This window comes from Limanda limanda, chromosome 11 (assembly GCF_963576545.1).
Source record: "Limanda limanda chromosome 11, fLimLim1.1, whole genome shotgun sequence".
NCBI lineage: Eukaryota > Metazoa > Chordata > Actinopteri > Pleuronectiformes > Pleuronectidae > Limanda > Limanda limanda.
In genome coordinates this window covers 6,557,751-6,579,007 of record NC_083646.1, presented here as the reverse complement: position 1 = coordinate 6,579,007, position 21,257 = coordinate 6,557,751, and the positions used below count along the sequence as shown (strand labels likewise).

At 41.1% G+C, this 21,257-nt stretch overlaps 4 protein-coding genes across 4 annotated transcripts; 3 read left to right on the top strand and 1 right to left on the bottom strand.

Moving 5' to 3' along the window:
• Positions 1 to 1,085: 1,085 nt before the first annotated feature.
• On the top strand, positions 1,086 to 6,179 carry etfb (electron transfer flavoprotein subunit beta). The gene is made up of 7 exons (XM_061080594.1): positions 1,086 to 1,202; positions 3,497 to 3,655; positions 4,226 to 4,384; positions 4,499 to 4,561; positions 5,211 to 5,369; positions 5,533 to 5,733; positions 6,061 to 6,179. Exons 1-6 carry the CDS (start codon positions 1,149 to 1,151, stop codon positions 5,701 to 5,703), a joined length of 765 nt encoding a protein of 254 aa, XP_060936577.1. The 5' UTR covers positions 1,086 to 1,148; the 3' UTR covers positions 5,704 to 5,733; positions 6,061 to 6,179.
• Positions 6,180 to 7,765: 1,586 nt separating this feature from the next.
• vsig10l (V-set and immunoglobulin domain containing 10 like) lies at positions 7,766 to 13,991 on the top strand. Its single transcript, XM_061080397.1, has 12 exons — positions 7,766 to 7,838; positions 8,462 to 8,791; positions 9,572 to 9,844; positions 9,929 to 10,195; positions 10,685 to 10,927; positions 11,013 to 11,291; positions 12,163 to 12,255; positions 12,480 to 12,704; positions 12,787 to 12,906; positions 12,990 to 13,030; positions 13,746 to 13,832; positions 13,917 to 13,991. The coding sequence occupies exons 1-12, from the start codon at positions 7,766 to 7,768 to the stop codon at positions 13,989 to 13,991; spliced, it is 2,106 nt and encodes a 701-aa protein (XP_060936380.1).
• Positions 13,992 to 17,489: 3,498 nt separating this feature from the next.
• Positions 17,490 to 19,664, top strand: lim2.5 (lens intrinsic membrane protein 2.5). Its single transcript, XM_061081927.1, has 4 exons — positions 17,490 to 17,667; positions 18,719 to 18,868; positions 19,081 to 19,215; positions 19,603 to 19,664. Exons 1-4 carry the CDS (start codon positions 17,490 to 17,492, stop codon positions 19,662 to 19,664), a joined length of 525 nt encoding a protein of 174 aa, XP_060937910.1.
• Positions 19,665 to 20,021: 357 nt separating this feature from the next.
• Positions 20,022 to 20,963, bottom strand: LOC133013918 (free fatty acid receptor 2-like). Its single transcript, XM_061080999.1, has one exon. It carries the CDS (start codon positions 20,961 to 20,963, stop codon positions 20,022 to 20,024), a length of 942 nt encoding a protein of 313 aa, XP_060936982.1.
• Between the last annotated feature and the right edge of the window lie 294 nt (positions 20,964 to 21,257).

Here is a 21,257-nt window from a genome sequence, read left to right as displayed (position 1 = left end):
TTGTATTATTAGTAGTAGTAGTAGTCGTAGTTTTAGTAGTAGTAGTAGAAGAAGTAGTAGTAGTAGTGGTAGTAGTAGTAGTAGTAGAAGTAGTAGTAGTAATAGAAGTAGTGGTAGTAGTAGTAATATCATTTCCCACCTGAAAGTGTTTACAGCAGTTTTTTTTTTTTTTTTTTATTGTGTAAGATTCATATTTTTGTTTTGTTTTGGACCATTTTTTAAAACTGTAAAACACTTTTAACGGAGTTATAACTGTGTTATTATTATTATTATTATTAGGGCGTGAAAGGTCACTAACTTGATTCATCCAGGGAACAATTCCAAGCACAACGCAGAATACGTGCAATGCTTAAGGTTTGAGTGAAGGTGGTTTATACTTCTTATACTCTGTGTAGGACTCGGTTATAAAACAATATCAATAATTGCAGCAAACAATTTTCACCAGTAGCAATATAACAGATGTCGATCATTGTGTAAGCACAGTGAGGAGGTACAACAGAAATAATAAATAAAAAACTAATATGGATTTTTCAAATCTTGATGTATGTTCTTACCAAATGCTCAACAAGCAGTTGTATCAACCCCTCTGTAAAAAACAAATAAAACAAAATTCAACATTATCGTCTTCCTGTGTGTAATATGTGGTGCAGGACTGTTGTATTACACCTCATTTAACATATGTGTATTTTAATAAACTGCTGCTGCTGGTGAACTTTACCCCACTTACAGCGGAACCTTTCTTTGCCTGGGTTTGTTGGCGACACAGATATGACAAGCACCACATTATTTACAGGCACTTTCTCCTTAACAAACGTATTTTAATAAGTTTTAATTATATAAATTCCACCTGGTGCATCATGAGAGATTAAAGAATAGTTAAAGATTAAATTAAAATCAAAGTTGTTATTAAACGCGGTAGGAAAAAGGCCGTTTAGCCCACATGATGAATTTAACCACGCAATCAGCTGCCTCTCAGCCAATCAGAGTGGAGAGCGTTGGATTTCGCCGGCCTCTCATTGGCTGTGCGGGTAGGTGGCTCCTCTAGGGTGCTTCCACTGGAGTCACCCTGAAATGCTTCCGCCGTGTCCCCGGTTGAAGGTTCCGTGACACTAGCTGCTCGCTCCACGCAGGTTAACGTGTCCTCCACGATGTCCGGCCGGGTTCTGGTCGGAGTGAAGCGGGTCATCGACTACGCAGTGAAGGTAGAACACGCCTCCATTGTTCCCACTGTTTCCTTTAAGGTTAAATACGTGTTATTTCTGCCTGCTGTCGCTGACTTGACTTTCTATGCTAGCTTACGTTAGCATGCTAATGCCAAACCACACCACTGTCAACATGCTAATCTGCAGGTGGAACTGAATATGACAAATATCTGAGATTGTGTCTAGCTGCTGTGTGTGTGTGTGTGTGTGTGTGTCTGTTAGAGAGTGTGTGTGTATGAGTGAGTGAGTGAGTGTGTGTGACCTTCCTCTGTTTTTTTTGTTGTGTAACCTGCTGTCAGGCTCAACTTGTTTGTCCTCCCTAGACTTACCTGAGGATTTAGCCTGTGTGACAATGGTGTGTGTTACAGCTATCAGGGTTCCTACGGTCATGAAAAACCTGGAAAAGTCATGGAATTGTAAAATGTTTACTTCCAGGCCTGGAAAATTGCTTGAAAAAAATGAAATCCCAAAAGTTTTGGAGAAGTCATGGACATTTTTTATATTTCATATTTTCATGTCGTTCATTTACGCAGAGTTTTAAATAATTCATATACTTTAAAAAGATATACGCTCAAGATGTAAGCAGGCATACGCTCTCATACTAACTGACAAGTTCGGTGGGGAAGCAGGTAGGATAATGCACTATGCCAGGGAGGTGTAGATTTAACCATTCTTGGCTACAAATGGAGAAGTACATGTGTTTTAATCAAACTATTGTCTCTCATTCATTTGTGTCATTTAAGGTATACTGTATGATTTGGAATTGTCATTGTTAGTCTAAACTTTTTCGTGTAAACACAGAGATTTCTTTAAATGTTTGGTCATGGAAATTTGGTTTATAGTGATTGAAAAGTTGGTCAAAATGTGTATGAACCCTGAGTTCTATAGTTGTAATCTTGGAGATGTCAGTGTGTGTGTGTGTGTGTGGAGCAGGAGCTGATCCTGCTGGAGCTGCCTGCTGCAGGATCAGCTCAATATCATCGACACTGTTCCATTATGTTACAATCAATTTTTTTCTAATCAATGTGGTAAATACTGTTATTTTGTTGCATCTATTACAGGTCTGTCCCTCCCTTCTCTGAGGTTTCTATGTTTTGAATTCCCTTGTCAGTGGAGTTTTCTTTTGGTAGTTTTACTTTTGTCAGGGATTAATTACAGAGGATGTCTCAGCTTGTTAAGCCCTATGAGGCAACTTGTCATTTTCGAATAGATTCAATACTTTATTGCCACACAACTCGGACAACAAGACGAGAGAACAATCCCAGTATAACACGTAACAAGAAGAATAACAAAACACTCACGACAGAACTGGCAAACCGATTTTTATTGACACTTTGTGTAATGGTGGGTAAGGGTAACAAACTCGTGGAGCAGGTTGGTTCAAGGGGGCAGATCCAGGATAGTTCTCCAGGATTGTTGCCGCGATCTGTTAGTGAGCAGGATTATGCAAAAACGACCTGACTGATTACCACAAAACTTTTTGGAAGGATGAGTTCTGGGTCAGGAAAGAAACCATAAAAGTTTGATGTATAACCGGATCAGGGGGCAGATCCAGGATTATCATGTTTCACTTCCTTTAACATTTTGACACTTGACAAAAATGGCACGTCATATTATTATATTTAAGAGTATGTGCATTACGAGGCAGATCCAAATAAAAATCCGGATCTAGTAAATTTAAATGCAGCTTCATGAGGGGGCTGTTGTGCCTCGGTGTAGGTATCCACTCTAATGACTACTTTATGATAAATGTAAAAATTACAGCTTACACTGCAAGTTGACAGATCATTTTATGCTTGCACCAACAAGGCAACAATTCAGAGAACGTCCTCCGTTGTTTCAGCTTGACAGTGCCACCGTGCACAAAGCCAGGTCGAGTTGGAACATGGGCTGGGAGCCAGGCTTTATCACCTAACGCCAGCGCCAGACTTCACAAGTGCACTTGTGACTAAACAGGATCAAATCCCTCTGGCCATGTTCCAAAACCTCATAGATAAGCAAGAAGAGTGGAAACTGTTATAGAACCACATAGGTGTCCCCAAAACACTTTATTTCGTGTCCATATCATGCATCACAAAGCAGTGTAGGGTTTGAATGTACACCTAGATCCATATTGCAGGTTTACTGATAATAAATCAACACCTTCAGGACTCCTGCATGCGTCACAAGATGTCTTGCTGTTATACCCGTAGCGACTCATTTCTGTCATTTTGACCTGAAATCCAGACTGTCTGGAGTGTTTGACCCCGTGCACCAGTGTAGTGACTCTGTCCTGCTGTCTCCCTCCTCCTCAGATCCGCGTGAAGCCGGACAACAGTGGTGTGGTGACGGATGGAGTCAAACACTCGATGAACCCCTTCTGTGAGATCGCTGTGGAGGAGGCTGTCAAGCTGAAAGAGAAGAAGTTCATCAAGGAGGTCGTGGCTGTGAGCTGTGGACCACAGCAATCACAGGTGGGCGCCAGTCTTCTTTAATCATTTTAATAAAGTACATGTCTAATTTTGTATTTAAAAGTTGCATTGTATATAGAAAGAAATTAATGCGTGTCTGTGATAATGAGAAGAGAATAGCATCCCACACCATATCTTGCATTATCAAGTTGTGCAGCTGGATAAAATTGCTTTTGCTGTGTTGCAGATTGTATACTTGTACTGTAATGATTATAGTTAATGTTCTAGTGTAATTAATCAGTGTTGGAATCCCGTGTATAAAGCCTGAGAATACTGTATAAACAACAGCCTGTGACACAATCAGGATTTCATGTTCAGAGTGTTAAATAAGTACTTCTGTGATTTATCAAGACAAATTTCACAAACAAGTCAACATGAGGAAGGAAATATTATGAACCAACGAAGCAGTTATCGTTGCTGAATACTGTTAGAAATGTTATTTATGTTTTGGGCTAAACCTCAATGTGTAAGAAACCTCTCTGGTTTTGGAACAGCTTTTACTCAGGGAGCTGCTCCCATTAATTAATACCCGGCCAAAGCCATGTTTTTTGACCCATATTTCTCCCTCACCAGGAGACCATCCGCACCGCCCTCGCCATGGGTGCAGACCGAGGCATTCACGTGGAAGTGACTGGGAAAGACTATGAAAACATGGGGCCTCTGCAGGTCTCCAAGATCATGGCTGCTTTGGCCAAGAAGGAGGATGCACAACTCGTCATCCTCGGCAAGCAGGTAAAATATCCGGTTACATTTCTTTTAAAAAATCGTATATTTCTCCTCTTATTTCTCCACAAACACTCTTGCATTGCTCCTATCTTCATTCAACGACTTGTGTTGATTCCACAGGCCATCGATGACGACTGCAATCAGACGGGCCAGATGACAGCAGCCCTACTGGACTGGCCTCAGGTGACTTTACTGCAGCCTCTTGAATCAGTCCTTCTAAAACCAGACAGTGGCTTTAGGCCTTAAATGATCTGAGTGAATACTGCGAGTCCTTTTTTTATTTCTAAGTGTTGAATGTGTGACATGCTGTTATCAGGCTGTGTCCCTGCCCTGGCTGCCTTATCAATGTTAGTGGAGACGAGTTTGAGTCAGTCAGATCTACAATGAACCTGCACAGATCAGCAAAACAGGTTAAAGGTCACTTGGACAGCTGTTGTGAAGTTCCACTGGCTGAACAGTAGATGGAGTACTTTGTTATCTCACAGGTTGAGGAGCCTGGAGCACAGATTATCCAGAGCTCAGTTCCAAAGTTACATCCATTTCCATATCTGTTAAGTCATTTTTATTCAATTTGTACTCACATCATATCGTTTGTGTTTCCTTTAACTTTCACAGTTTATTTTAATACACATTTATGTCGTTTATGCAGTTACTTAAGCCAACCAGCAGATGGGGCACAATGACTGGCTCTTTATCTCAAGTGAACCTGTTTGGTTCACTCTTGTCTTTGCATTGCAGGGATAGAAATGATGCGAGAAAATAGTATTAATACTCGCTCTTATTGCTCGAGTTTCAGTTTTTTTGAATCAATGCTCCTATCTTCATATCTCAGGGCACTTTTGCATCAGAGTTGACACTGGAAGGAGACAAAATTAAAGTGGTGAGAGAGATTGACGGCGGCCTGGAGACGATTAAAATCAACATGCCAGCAGTGGTGACCGCAGACCTTCGACTCAACACCCCCAGATATGCCACTCTGCCTAATATCATGGTAAGTTGCGGTTCGAAACACAAGCGATATGTTACAAGTTTGTTTGTCAGGAACACGTTTGGATTTGTGTGGAGAAAAATAAACAGTTACTGTCACAGTTGAGATATTGTTAAGTTTTACACCATTTGCTCATAACCATTATCATGTGTTTCTTCTCTTTCAGAAAGCCAAGAAGAAGAAGATCGCCAACATGAAGGCTGCAGACTTGGGAGTGGACATCACGTCCCGGCTGGAGGTGTTGAGAGTGGACGAGCCCCCGAAGAGGGAGGCGGGGGTGAAGGTGGAGACGGTGGACGACCTTGTGAGCAAACTGAGGGAGACGGGGACGATATAGAGGAAGGAGGAGTGTGAGGAGAGAAGAAGGGTGAGTATCACTGCTGTTTATCAGTATTTGAGTTTATTCTGTTGAATTATACGTGATAACCTGTACATAAGTTACATGTACAGGTTATGTACTGGGCAATAGGCCACATTTTACATTCAGATTTTCTAGGGAAGGAGCATAAACACTTATTAAACCATTTCATTACTCATGACTTGCAATATCGATGTCATTTAACATCATTATTGTCTTTATTGCAAAAACTAACTTTAAGTACTTTGTGTTTCGCAGTGACAGAATCAAAGATGATTGGAATGTATTTGATTTTAAATGCAGCTCATGTCTTTCTGTTTTCTGCTCTCCTTTTAGGACTGTTTAATGAATAACTGGACTGGATTTCCTGAGCGCACCGACAGGACGAGCTCATGTGTCGGTCCCATCCCTCCGTTTGACACTGAACCTCCCGAGGACATGCGGGGGGGGGGGGGGGGGACTGACAGAAGAGGAGGAATACTGAGAAACACTGTCCGTCAGCAGAATCAAAAAGGATCATCTTTTCTTTGACCTACATCCCAACTTACATGGATGAATCCTCCGTCACGATGCAATAATTTAAACCCAGAAACCTCCTTTCTCTCACTGTTCCTGTTCATATTGCAACATCACCAGTACGATGCATTTTACCAACAGATCACTCGGCCTCTTCATCTTGTTTATCTGTTGTCTCGCTCAGAGGTGCAGTCTCTGTAAATGATGTATGTAAATATGAGTCTAGACATATTCAGATGATTATTTCAAGATTGGCATCATGACTGTCGGTAATCTATATAGTTTGTCTGTGAATTCTAACGGGGTTTCTGTCTAGACGGTGTCTCTCAGTATAAGCAACGGAAATGTATTCATAAATCTGAATTTTACCATAAGCGCCTCAGTTCTCTGTTGACTGAACAGAACCATTACCATAACAATAAAGTAACCAATCTTTTTCATATCTTAATATGCAATACTTGTACTGGTCCTCTGGTGTTTTGTCTTGGTTTCTTCTCTGTGTTTGGCTTGGAGTGAAAACAAAAGGTGTGTAAAGTCTGCTAAAAACATTACATTACAGCACACTGTAAATTACATGCATTTTCATTTAATTCCCTAATACTAAAAACAGGTAAAATAAAGAGTGATTAGTTGATGATAAGTTATAGCACAACTTTAGGATGTGTATTTAGAGGACTATGGCAAAATGTGAAAGTCGCTGCAACATAAATCCAACAAACATAATTCAGCATAAATGAAGATGAATGATTCCAGTAAGTGATAAATGTGTGAAAGTTATTTCTTTAATGTAGAGTAAATTCATCTGCAAGTAAATAACATTAAACATAAACATTAAAGAAATTATTTGAATAAAAAACTAAGCTGTCACATTAACCAAACTGAATACATGCACATATAAAGAAATGTAGAAACATATTATAAATTAATACATGCAGAAGTTCATAAACATAAATACAAGAATGATTAGGTGTAGATGCATAAATGGAGAAACCTGAATGGATTAATAAATGGAGAAATATATAGACGAGATAAACTTAGAAATGAAAAAAAACGTTGAAAGATATGAATAAATGTAGAAACACAAATAAATAAATACGTAAATCTATGTATACATGTAGAAATATAAGAAGAAATTAATGATTACATGTAGAAATACTACTAATATTTTTCATCAAATAGCATCTATTTTATATATGAGTTTAGTTACCTATATCTGCATGTATTTATGTATTTATACTTTAGTTTTACGGAACAACATCGAGTTCCTGACATGGTAGAAGTACTGTACCGTGTAGTAGTATGAGGGGCGTGGCCTCACGTGCACAATCAGGGCTTTGACTCAGCACAGGTGAGCCGCGTGCACGCACCTGTCAGCTGCAGCTCGGGAGCGCGCAGGAGGACACACAGGTGGTTCAGTCTCTAAAGTCCCAGACACGAAGGACAAACATTCCCCAGAGTGTCAACGTGCAGGACAGACAGGTGATAGAAGACTTCTGTGTTCCTGGCTCTGATCCCTCTCTCTCACATGGCTTCTCTGGATCAGTCCAGGAGGTTAACTGCAGTTTTTCTGCTCGTTTCTCTGAGCTTCTCTTTTCAAGGTAAGACTCCTCACTCACCTTCAGGGTTCAAGTTTCCAAGTGTGCTGCTGCTCTGCTGTCTGCTGCTTTTTCCTCCTTAATAAGAAAAACGCTGTGAATTCATTAATCAGTGTGTTTGCACCTCTTCCTAAAGATTGTTCTCTTTTTGTAGATGATTCACGATGGACCATGGTAATGAAATGTATTTGTTTTAGGTACAAACAAAAGCAGATAATAAACCTATCATGTCAGCATTTTTTGTGTGTTCACTGTTTTCAAATGTGTCCCTGTGACCATCACATCTTTAGATTGGAGCTGGGTTAAAAAGTATGTCATGATAAAGTAAGTCATGATAAATGTCACAATATATTTAGTTTAAAGCCTGATTTTTGCAGTGAAGGTTGTAGTTTGAAACTCTTCTTCTTGAGCAGTGAATGAAAAAGACTTGATTCACATGATGTAAACCAACTATGTGTTATACCTCCACATGCACAATGCATTTAAGCATTTTATCAATGTATATTAAACGTTCCACATATTGCTATTGCTTGAAATTAAATTCATTCACAGCACAGTGCTTTTTCAGAGAATTGATGATTTAATGTTTCCTCTCCAAACCTACTGACTGGGCTCCGTGCCGACAGGTGCACACTGCAAACTGGTGGTTGCTCCTGTGGGCTCCACGTCGGTGAATGCAAGAGCCGGCACCAATGTGACTCTGGCTGTCCTCTTCGGGGGGGCCCCTGACCCAGTGGTCACCTGGTCTAAAGGAGCCTTGCCTGTCCTCACGTGGACCATCGGCTCCGGTGCTGCAGCAGACATCGCCGAAGGATTCAAGGAGGTGCTGAAGATCGAGAAGGATGGATCTCTTACCTTCGTGAATGTGCTGCTCGACCACGCAGGGAACTACACCATGGATCTGACCAAGTCTGGGCTGAGTAAAGCTGAGACCGCTTTCACTCTGAAGGTGTTTGGTGAGTTTATCACTAGCTGATTGGGAGATGAGTTGTTGTCGTGTGGTGGAGGATTTAATGGCAGTTTAAACCAACTGATGCATGAACCCTCAGATGTGTTAAATCTGCTTGTTCCACAGTTTATTTTGGTATTCACATTTTTCAAAAGGGGAAGTCTTTTTAATATAAATGTATTCTTCACAACTCTCTATCTTGGGAATATGCCAGATGGGTTGAGTAAAGCTGATATATACCTACTTAGGGTCTTGCTGGCTGCAAGTAAAAAGGCCATCACAAAATGTTGGCTCCAGAAAAACGCTCCCACTACAGACTCTTTTGTTAATATTGTAAAACAACTTTACTAGAGCAAATTACTTATTCACGCAGACTCCAAAAAGACTTAAGTGAAAAACGATGGCAGAAATGGCAAGCCTACTTGGCCAATGAGTGAGACTGTATGCACGTACTGGGTTTGATACTTTGTCTTTTGGATTTATTGATCACCCCTGGACCTTGAATTTGGGTAATTGTTAAGAGATGAAAATGATCTATAAAAAAAAAAAAGGGGAAGTCTTGCATTGTAAGACAGAGTCTGCGTAGTAGTGGTCGGAGGATAGGGTTGTAGCATCGACGCGCGACCGGTCTTGTCTGTCAATCATGATGCTTAAGTTAAGCATCAGGCCTTTGAAAGACTTGCCATCGTAATAACATATTGCGGTTGTGCATTTAAAAGGAAAACCAGTTTGGTAATCCTAATGAATAAAGTGCTTCTTCCTCCTTTCACCCTTTTTTCTAACACAGAAAACTTCCAGAATGTGGAGCTGACCGTGCAGCCTGATTTACTCAAAGAGGGACTGGACCCCTTCCTCCTGCAGTACAGAGTGTTGAGAGGAGAGGTGGAGCAGCAGAGGTGGTTGTTCAACGGCACGGAGATAAAGACCAGCTCCCACTACACGGTGAAGGCCAGGAGCCTGGAGATCCTCCACCCGAACCGGAACGACACAGGCCGGTACACAGTGGTGCTGACGAACCCCCTGAGCCGCGTGGAAGCTCACCGGGACATCACCGTGCTGTGTAAGCACTTTAACATTATTCTCAACAGCATCCATCCATCATTAAAGTTTCACCTGAATCTCCTTGATTCCTTGTGGATTCTAGATGGACCAGACGAGCCCAGACTCGAGGCCCGTCCAGCGAAGCCTTTCTATCTACCCGGGGAGTCTCTGAGCCTTGTGTGCCAGGCGGGTGGATCCCCCCGGCCCACCGCTGCGTGGGTCTCTGGTGATCTGACCTTCCCCGACTCCCAAGATGGAGTCCTGAATCGAACGAATGTACAGATCAGCCAAGGAGGCGTTTATACCTGCAAGTTGACCAATCAGCAGACGAAAGAACAACGGCAGAAGAGCATGATTTTAAATGTTTATGGTACGTGGAAAGCCGTTATCAAACCCTCATGACTCATCAGATATTTTACAGTTTTAATGTCATTTTATATGTACACACAACTTTTATACATTTCTTATTTTGTAAATATAAGTTTTACTATTATGAGAAACAAAACATATTGTATTGGATGATTTTATAATTTATTATTAAGGCTCTATTTTGCATGTCTTCATTTCATTCATACAATAATTTGTCCTTTATTGTTCTCAATCTTAGAGAAAAATCAGCTTTGGTTTCATCAGGAAGATTTAAAATGTTATTGCTTGACTTTAAAATCTTGTTTGAGGTGTTTGCATTCGATCTGTAGGATTACATAGTTGTCTATATTTGGGTTTTTTTGCCCAAGATCTTTTGAATTATCAGGGTTTTATGAAAGGTTCTCATCTGACTTTGTTCATGTTTGTCTAAATGTAAAAATCAACCCAAAAGTGAATAACTAAGTTTTCAATCACTTCTCCCTCTAAACAGAGAAGCCGCCGGGCGACCCGATGTGTTCCGTGCAGTCGGTGAATGTGAACGCTGCCCTGCAGTATCACTGTCAGTGGCCGGGGGGGACGCCACTGGCTCAGCTCTCTTTCCCAGAACTGAGCAACAGCAGTGGAGCTGGAAACTTCAGCTTGACCGTCACCGCCTTGGCCAACTTAAGCTGGAAAACTGTCACATGCATGGCGGCCCACCCAGTTGAACAGAATAAGTGCAATATTACCGCAAGTACGTTTAAGATGTTCCCTGGGTTATCAGTCGAGGATTTCCATCTTAAAAACTAAAACTTCTGCAAAACCTTATCTTCCCGCAGGTCGTCCTGTGGAGTTCCTCCCAACCGTGAGAATCTCAGTCGACTCTCAGGGCAAAATAGTGGTGTCTCTGCACTGTGTGAGCGACGCCTCGCCTCAGGCTGTGGTGTCGTGGTCCAGAGGCAGCCAGGCCGTCGCCACCGGGGCGACGCACCAGATCAACAGTGACACCACACAGCTCCAGATCCGAGGCTACAATGTCAGCGACTTTGTCCGGCAGAAATACAGCTGCACGAGCCGCAACCCCCTGGGCAGCCAGAGGAGGGAAATACAGTTGCTAGGTAAAGTATAGATGCTCTTTGAAATGAGCCAAGTTGTCAAAGACCATATATAAATACTTGTCATGTAATTAAGTGGTTGAGTTTGGGCCCTTCTCAAAGTTTACAAGATAAAGATGAAAGATGAAGTTGCAAAGATCTGCAACAAAAGTTTGTCTGTTTTTCTAATTGGTTAATTAGAAATATTTACCGCTAGATTATTTCTAACTAGAAGATAGGTAGCATAAAATTGAAGTATTCACATAAAGCCGCAAAGTTGTACTTAAATAGAGTATTTATATATATATATATATATATATATATATATATATATATATATATATATATATATAAGGAAATGTATTTTTATACTGTAGATTAAACTGCAGTATACACTACACAAATGTAGCTATAGGAATGAGCTACATCATTAAAATGCTGCCTATAAATGAAGTTGTCAGTAATTTGACCCCTCCATTATTCCAGAGGATACAACTGAAAAATAATTCAGCTCTAGAAATGTAAAACTACCAAAGTTCCAAAGTTTCAAATTGTAAATAATTTTCTCCTTTAGGAATTTTTAATGGGGATTTTTCACAGACATTTGTTTGACCAAACCTTAGATTAATCAATTTAGAAATGAATAAATAACAGATAAAAGGTAATAATACAAATAGTTAAAAGTAACTTTTCTCCTTCAACATTTAATATACAGTGCAGTGCAGTGTAGTGCAGTGTCTGCTCAAAAGACACAATGGCCCCTCAGTCAGAGAGCCAAGTCATACCTGAGGCTACTTTTCCCTTTAAACAGAGCTCTTCAGTCTTAGTGAACCCTAAGCACCCCCCCCCCCCCCCTCCTGATGTGCCCCCACGTTCACAATCCCTCTTTCTCCAGGACCGACGATCTCAGATTTCAGTTTGTTCCCGAATCCCGAAGGAACCGTCGTTACGTTGACCTGGGAGGTCCCGCCCACCTCCGTCGTCACAGGTGAGGCAGTAAGACGGACCGAGGGTTGATTCTTAAACACTGCACACAAACACGCTGTTCTCACTCTGAACCAGATTTGCTGACCTTTTAATAGGGGCGATAGAGGCGTAAATATTGTGTCATGGGTGAAACCTCCAGCTGAACTAAAGTCCTGTGAAAAGCAAATGTCACTTTCTGTTGTGTCCTCCTTCCAAACTGAACTGCTTGTGCTTTTTTGTGCGAAGGCTTCGACATACAAGTGAAGGGACCGAACCTCCCGAGCGAAAAGCGTAATGGCTCCGAATCGAGAGGCGCCTCGGACGGATATCGAACCATCCAGCAGAAACCCGGCTCGGCTCGGAGCACGGACGTCTTGGCCCTAGATCCAAACTTGTCGTACCGGTTTCGAGTCATCCCCCGAGCTCGTACGACGGAGGGGCAGCCGTCCGAGGTCCACCGACTCGGCCCAGGTAGGGTTACGGTTTGAGAACCAGATTCCCCTCCACAGGGTTGGGGACGAAGCAGCAGTTGTAACATCATCATTGATTCTAGATGAAGGGCTGAGTGGTCCGGCCATCGCTGGGATCGCAGCTGGAATCCCCTGCAGCATTCTCTTCCTGGTTCTGATGGGCGGCGCCATCTACCTGTGCGTCAACTGGAACAAGAACAAAAGTATGTGCAAGGAATAACGGGACATAGTTTTCTTTACATGCTGCGATAAATGGTTATGACACTTTATTTTGTGTGTTTTCTAGGTCGGCAGGCGAGATACCCGGTGTCCAGAGCCGTCGAGAAGGTTAAAATCCCTGACATTAGTAGAAAGGCGAGACCAGCGGTATATAACTGCCCCGAATCCACATCATGATGACAAAAGCACAAGACGGCAGCAATCGTACTCCGGGGTGTTTTAGCTTCATTTTTGTACAACAGGAGTTGGTGGAGATGCCATCATCCATCTTTATTATACAGTCTATGGTTTAGCTGATAAACACCCAAGTGCTGAAGTATCGATCTTTACATTTTAGATCAGGCAAAAATGCTGGTTTTCAAATATTGATTTTGACAACAAATTTAAGCTGCAGAGCTGCAAAAGTCAATATTGTCTGTGTTGAGCGAGACAAAGGCCGACCAGTCCCGATGATTTCAAACAAGCTGCAACATATGTCACACATGCACAGACATCAGTTCTTTAATTATCCCTTTGTCCTGATCCACCTCAACTTGTGATGGTTTCTTTTTGGCTCCTGTCTCATCCCTCATGAAAATCCATTCAGTAGTTTTGACCTAATCCTGCTAATAAACCAATGGTCTGCGGGTGAAAACATAATCTCCTTGGCGGAGGTAATAAATAACAAGGAGCTTATCAGGTTGGCGTCAATATCAACAAGTGATGGGGGCTTTGTCGATCGTGAAATATAAACAACACAGTAAATGACAAGCATCAGATTATTTTGCGTGTTCTACAATTCTACAGCAGCTATGACTTAGTTTCTCTCTCTCTCTCTCAACAGGTCATAACAACCCAGTCAGAGATGACTCCGCACCACCTGCTGGCCGGAGGACTGAAGTCTCCCCCTGATTACAACAAACTACAGCAGGTACTTTTTAAATCTATCAAAACACGTTGCTTCCTTTTTTTTGATTCCCAGTTAACAATGAAACGTTTGTGTGTTTTCTCTCAGACTCCCTCCGAACGATCGGTGGCCCTCCCCACATTCGTCCCCCCCCCGCCCGTCAGAGTCGCCACAACTGTCTGAACGTAGCGTTTGTTTTGATGCGCTTATTAATCTGTACAGCATTCTTTATTTTTAATTTCAATCATAAGATTTTTATATATTTATATCGTTCCTTTAACTGATTTAAATGTCCATTTTGTAACAATATTTATTCTATTATTGATGTAAGTTTTTAAGTTATGTTTGTATCTGTTTAGCTTATTAAGGACGAACTTGTCTCCGTCCTATTTACCACAACTTAACATGTTATCAGGATATAATTCAAAACTTAACTCATGTCCTATGTCACTGAATGTTTTATCAGCAAAATGTCCTCTTTTTTTTTTATATGAATTGCATTTGAAATCAATGTATTACTTCACATTCTATACTCTGTGTAAACATGCAGCATGCTCAAATAAATCCTGATTTATACAGTTTCATCTCTTTCCCCATGTGTACTTTATTTAATAATTCAATACAAACCAAGGTAATCCATTGAGCATTATTTGTGGACGTGCAGCTTTTTGTTATATTTGTGGAGTTCAATACAATCTTTATTTCTCTCTCGGGACTACAGGTAGAACAGTTTGTGGACATGTTGTGTGATGTGTCAGATAAAGTGACAGTACAGGTTTGACCACAAATGGAAAAAGCAGAGATTGCAGAAAACACTGTATCAACCAACCCCCTCCTTGTCTGATACGGCTGTTTGTGAACTAGGCTAAAAACAAAGTTTACACTCCACGTAGCCTTTATAACATATTCAGACTTGTAAGTTCAGACTTGTATCAAGCTTTATTTGATTATTTTAACATAAATAAAACCAGTGATGCCTGTCAGTGAGAAGCCTGCTCCTCCCTGCCTCTGGTTTTGGGAGTTGAAGTGATGAACAACACAAGGAAGCAAGATGGTGAGAGCGACGTCCCCACCCAACAATAATGGTTGTTGCCAAAACAAAGGATCATATTAAGTGTTGGCCTTTTAAGATGAGGTCACACACTGAGCACTAGATGGCGCTGTTGACTGCTGCCTGCTCAGACTCAACTCTACTTATTTGTTCAGTTGATCTTTTGAACAAAATCTATTAGTATTTTAACACAAGTCAATAGGAAGAAGCAACATGTTTGATTCTGACTCATATAATATACAAATGTATATAAGTATTAATGCAAAATCATTTTAAAAACTCAAAAATAAACAAGTTCCCATTCAATTATTAATTAGCATCAGGATCACAGTGATCGGTAAGTATTTTAGAACCAGGATTATATAACACTTGTCTATAATCTTAATTTCAACAACTAAATATTTCAGGTAGATTTATTTTAAGGTATAGATGATTTATGTTACTGTTAAAATATCAGTTACAATGAAACAAAGGTTAAAATTAGAATTCTGGTCAAAAACACTTATTTATATCATTAGGTGCTTGTTTTAAATAATATAATAATACATTTATTTGTATAGCACTTATCTAGACAAGGTTAGAAAGGGCTTCACAAAATTCATGGCAAAAAATGAATGAACCAAAAGGTATTCAACTACACATCATAGACTTTTCCCATTAGATTTAACATGGTTACCTAATTATTACGTATTGTAAATAGTGTATTTGTCCATTTTTATCTGCAGTATTGCTGCAATGTTTCCATCTTTCCATATTTATGGTGAACTCTGTTTCAATTTAATAAGCAGCTCTGTAGTCATGTGTCTGCTCTAAGCGTGTCGGTGTGTGTGTGTGTCTGTGTGTGTGTGTGGCACCCTGAAAGAAAGTGTGCATTTCAGCATGTTCCATTGACCACAGCAGTACTGCATGCCTTTGCACATCCACAGTTCCAGAAGGCCTGAGAGAACAACAGACGAGCACGGCGCTGCGGCCTCACATCCCAGAACCCTACACCATCCCCCAACACCACCACCCCTCCCCTCATGCCCCTGACCCCCCGAAATACTCCCATGCAGTCCGGTGTGAAAGAGTCACGTGGCCTTTGGCCCGGCAGCTCAAGTGCATTTGTTCTGTTCTGATTGTTTTAGAGGATTTTGCCAACATCAACAGAAAAGTGGAGAGGATAACTTTTTGGAATCCAGCCTAGGGCTTCCTCTTTGACGTTCCGCTCACTCCCGGCTTGCACTCTCTCCCTCTCTCACTCTTTCCCTGAGGAAAGACTGACACTTAAGGGGATTGATATATCCTGAGAAATTCAGGTAAGATGATGGAGGCTCTTTTGTGAATGGTTGATGCCACATCCATGGTGAAGAATAGGGAGAAAAATAACAAAGTAGATATCAGGCTGACCAGGGGGTGCATGTGGCACAGGTGGGTCGAGAGGGTCTCCACAGTGGGATGGTGATAAGCATTCAGGGTTTTAGCTCAAATCCTTTGTGTTTTGTATAAAAGTGGTTGATTTTCTTTTCAATTTTCCAGGTTCCATTCATGGGTAGTGATAAATATATGTTTTTCTGACTCAACCCATGAGTGTGGTTGGTGGTTGTCTCTGATGTTTGATTTCCGCTGCTGTGGTTTACATCACATCATCGTTGTTCTTGCTGTTGTCGTCGTTATACTCAGGGAAACACGATTTAACCTCAACATGGATTTATCTTCGAGGATTTAGACCGAATATCCAAAGAATCGCTTCTGCATCTCTCACAGAATTGTTAGTTGTATGTGAGTTGATGATCCCAGGCCCTTTTCTGATTAACTTTTTGTGTGGTTGGCTGAGGATATGTACATATCTGTCATTTGTGCGGCAGGTTTGTATAAAAAACACATTTTATCGCGGTTGGTTTGATTACTCTGTCAAGTAGCTCTCATGACGACCTCTGTGCCTCCTTATTTTGTGGATAACTGCATAGTGGAGATATATTGAGTAGGAAAGGCTTCGGTGTTTCACGTAGCATTAACCAAGGCTTTGCTCTATTCAAGATTACCTGTCATTAATTTCATTATTTACACAAGTGCTTTTCCTGCTGTGACGCGTCTAAAGGCCTAAAGAAAGACTATAGCTCTACCCCATGTACCTGCAGACAGAAAGAGGAAGTGTAAATGATTCTCAGTCAGTATTCGTAGCTGATCTGATTCTTCACCTTCTCACAAATGGTCCAGAGGACTTTGGGGAAATGTGGTTGTATAAATTCTACACAATTTCCTATAGGTCAAATAATAATGAAGATGGTATGGGCTGGGCAGAATGCTGGCTTAAGAGCCTAGCCCATGTTGCGTGATTAGAAACAGGTGATCTTCCCTTCATCGGATATTTATTACATTCAGCTCCAAGATAATCCCTCGATATCCCCTGTGCCACATGTTACCATCACCACAGCAGAATGCATGAGGCAGCTCTAGATACATCAAGCTTTTCCTGCCTTTGCATCAAAGTATTTCTGTTTCTGTCATCATTTTCCCTCTGAATAAACATTCAAATTAAAGCTCAATCAAGTTTTTTGTACTTCATTACCACAATATCACAACTGAGACTTGTTGTTTTCTCTTTTTGAACAGTGCTTAAAGCCTTAGCCGCTGTCATAGTGTCACTCATGATGTACAGCTTCATGGGAGGGGGCCTGTTTTGTGCCATCGTGGGGAACATCTTGCTGGTGGTCTCCACAGCCACAGACTACTGGATGCAGTACCGTCTGTCCGGCAGCTTCGCCCATCAGGGCCTGTGGAGGTACTGCATGTCTGGAAAGTGCTACATGCAGACTGACAGCATTGGTAAGTGGTGAAATACCTTCTTGGATTTCCCTCAGATCTTACAGGATAACATGTCTGAATGCAATTATGATTACGTTCCGCCCTTACTTTGGAGGTACATCAATAATTTGTTGGTGACTCTTGTGGGTTGAGGCACGCTGGTGCTTTAAGCTACATGCTAGTGGCAGCATGCTAACATGGTCACATGTCAATGCTAACGTGCAGACTAGAATTTTTGCCATGTTTACAAACATAGTTTAGCATGTTAGGCTAAAAATAAGCTCAGCTAGCAAGTAGTACAAGAACAAAAGTACAGAGGCGGGGATGGGCATGCATTCGTTTAGCAGGTATCTCTTCTTTAACCCCCAAAATTGGTTCACTTGAATTATTATAATTCATGAATGTCTGTTTCATGGTAATCTGTTAATGACAATCTAATAGATGTCGAGATGTTTAACCAAAAAACAAAAATGCCACGTCAGAAAACAATTGGAAAGTGATTACAAATCATAATTTCAAACAATTTGTCTAGAGAATTCACGACTAATCCATTTTATAGTGTCACATGTGTGACTATTATAAAAATTACTGCAATATAAGCGTATGCTTAATAAGAAATATGTAAATGATTCAGAGTTTGCATTTCACTCATAAAATAGATAATATTGTCAAACATCCTGATTGATGTCGGTTTATCCTTGAATTGATCGATAAGTGTCAAATTATTTTAACTTTATTAACATCCCTCTTGATTATTTAACAATACCTTTTGAATAAAGAGATAAGGACACAGTGCAATATTCTCATGTAGGCTCAATTCTAAAGGTTCAAGCAACAAGGCTAACATGTAGAAACCTATTGCACGATCCACTGAAATCTGAAAATGTAACATGTTATGTAGAGTAACATGTCTGAGTTCAGGTGTAAGGGGTCAGTGTAGGAGGCAGATTCATTCCCATCATGATTTTGAAACCGTCAGCACTTTGGAATTTAAAATGTTTGTGATTTTTTAATTCCTCTCCCTGCACATATCCTCACCGTGTTCTCTTTTTCTCGTCTTACTCCTCCTCAGCCTACTGGAATGCCACCCGTGCTTTCATGATCCTCTCTGCCATGTCATGCTTTGCTGGCATCATTGCGGGAATCCTCTCCTTTGCCCACTTCTCAGCCTTTGAGAGGTTCAACCGCTCATTTGCTGCTGGGATCATGTTCTTTGTGTCCAGTGAGTCAAAGCTGCAGTAACCAAATAATGTCATAAAATGTTTTCCCAACATCACACTGGGCATGAATGACGTGTTTTGTGGTGAATTTGAATATCATGGACAGTCGGCCTGTTGCAGGAACTATGTGTGCACAGTGTGAACTTCACCTGAAATGACCCTTGTACTACAGAAACTCATTTTAATAAGTTTCTCTCTCTGCCCACAATGCCAGCTCTCTTCGTTCTGCTTGCAATGGCCATTTACACCGGGGTGACGGTGAACTTCCTGGGAAAGCGTTTTGGTGACTGGCGCTTTTCCTGGTCCTACATACTAGGCTGGGTGGCGCTGCTCATGACCTTCTTTGCAGGTTTGTCCCAATAAACAGAGAAAAAAAATGGAACAACGTGAAATGAAGTCGACTTTACTGTAATTACTGTTTCTTGCTGATGGTCAATAGTCACTTTGAACTCTTATATAATTATAACGCAGTTAGCACAGACTAAGGAAGACTGTTCAGGAAACACAAATGATAACATTAAAAAATTAAATGCTGTCACTTTTCATTTTCCCAAAGCTTTATTCACAACAATTGTAAAAGAGGCTTTTGAAACTTTTCAAACTCACACAACAAGCTTCAAATATACTGGATAACTAAAAAATAAGAAATATGGTCCTTTAAACGAATAATTTTCTGCACGACTATCTTGTACTTGACATATCTGTGTGCTGACTTTTTTTTTGTTTTTTGTTGCAGGTATATTCTACATGTGTGCCTACAGAATGCATGAGTGCAGAAGAGTGGCTGGCCCGCGTTAAAGTAAACACAAACTGTGTCAAGGGTGCAAATGATGTAATTTCCCATAAAAATAGAGAACCTACTGTAAAATAATAAAATATGGAATTTGCATATCCAAATAAAATGTCTCTCTATTTTGTATTAAAAGGGTCTACATTGTTTTCGAAAGCACCACAGTCACTTTCAACAGGATCAGATCACACCTCAGATTGTTTAAGACATTGCTTTATTAAGATAAATAAATGTGAAATTTCAGCTCGAGTTAAAACATCTTCTGAAGCATGTGGTACTTCTTGCTGGGTAGGATTGGCTCCAGGATAAGCGGTAGAGGTAATAGATGGATAATGAATGCAATAATATGCAGGACAATAATAACATTAAAGCTGAACAGTGTCTTTGAGCTCTGTGTTAGAGCTTGTGACCTGATTTTGTAACTCTGTAACAGTGAGTTTACGTTTCCGGAAAATTGACTTTTTACTGTTGCAGTGGAAGCTAGAGGAAGAAAAGTAGAATATGATGGGATCAATGCAGGTGTTGAAGGTGCTAAGCAGCAAAACGTAGTACCTCCATTCTGGGCTCTTACCCCTAATGAAACTCACTACATGAGAGATATTGTATGGTAGCACGCAAATGAGGAACACGGCCAGAGTTCCCAAGGCCATACCGATGGCTTTCTGCTTCTGCATGCGGGATATCCTGGGGCGGCTGTACAGGATCAAGATGCATTGCACATAGCAGTAAACACAAATTACAAGAGGTACAAGGCAGAGAACAAAGAAAGCCTCCAAACGTATCGGGAGGACGACATCCAGCTGCTTCTCCGTAAAGTTTTCATAGCAAGCATAGGCCTGGTCATCAGGGGTTTCGCTGGCTAGGGATGGGTGGTACTGGGTGATGATAGTGATACTGCAATGTGCAAAGGAGATCAGCCAAATGACTGCACTCATCACTACTGCATACACAGGTTTGTGCAGCAGATGATAGGCGATAGGGAAGGCGAGAGCAATGTAGCGAACCAGACTGACAGCCATCAGCAATAAGGAGCTGGTGTAGATGGTGGAGAAGAAGGTGAGGGCGGTGAGGGTGCACAGGAACTGGGGCAGATTCCAATTCATGTCTGAATCCGCCTCGTACATCTTGAGAGGAAGGATGATCAAGAAGAGCAGGTCGGAGACGGTCAGATTGAGTAGCAGGATGTCTGTTGGATTTGCCTTGACATGGATCTTGACACTGAAGGCATAGAGAGCCAGGAGGTTGGCTGGGAAGCCAATCACGAAGGTTATTATGTACACCGAGAGAATCACCTCACTGCTCACCATGGTCAATGGACCTGAACCAAAGGAAGTGAACAAACATCAATCAGAATGTAGGAATGAAAGGCTGCATATACAAAATGTGCAATACTTTACTTCTGATTAAAACTGGTACTAAATAAGCCTCATATTGGGGCTACCATCATACGCTTTTGACGGCAAAGACTTAAATTGAAAGGCTATTTGTACGTTTCTCAGCTGCAAAACATTATGTCTGGCCAGGAGTGGACGGTGTTGACGTTTGTTCCTAGCTGCTTTTAAAAGGTTATTCACTATGAACAGCTACTTCTTGCAGGCAGA

Coding starts and splice junctions, on each gene's coding strand:
- etfb (XM_061080594.1), top strand. CDS start 1,149: ATGTCCGGCCGGGTTCTGGTCGGAGTGAAGCGGGTCATCGACTACGCA. Junction 1,203..3,496: donor TCATCGACTACGCAGTGAAG/GTAGAACACGCC, acceptor CCTCCTCCTCAG/ATCCGCGTGAAGCCGGACAA. Junction 4,562..5,210: donor CCCTACTGGACTGGCCTCAG/GTGACTTTACTG, acceptor TTCATATCTCAG/GGCACTTTTGCATCAGAGTT.
- vsig10l (XM_061080397.1), top strand. CDS start 7,766: ATGGCTTCTCTGGATCAGTCCAGGAGGTTAACTGCAGTTTTTCTGCTC. Junction 12,705..12,786: donor GGTCCACCGACTCGGCCCAG/GTAGGGTTACGG, acceptor CATTGATTCTAG/ATGAAGGGCTGAGTGGTCCG. Junction 12,907..12,989: donor CAACTGGAACAAGAACAAAA/GTATGTGCAAGG, acceptor TGTGTTTTCTAG/GTCGGCAGGCGAGATACCCG.
- lim2.5 (XM_061081927.1), top strand. CDS start 17,490: ATGATGTACAGCTTCATGGGAGGGGGCCTGTTTTGTGCCATCGTGGGG. Junction 17,668..18,718: donor CATGCAGACTGACAGCATTG/GTAAGTGGTGAA, acceptor ACTCCTCCTCAG/CCTACTGGAATGCCACCCGT. Junction 18,869..19,080: donor GATCATGTTCTTTGTGTCCA/GTGAGTCAAAGC, acceptor CCACAATGCCAG/CTCTCTTCGTTCTGCTTGCA.
- LOC133013918 (XM_061080999.1), bottom strand. CDS start 20,963: ATGGTGAGCAGTGAGGTGATTCTCTCGGTGTACATAATAACCTTCGTG.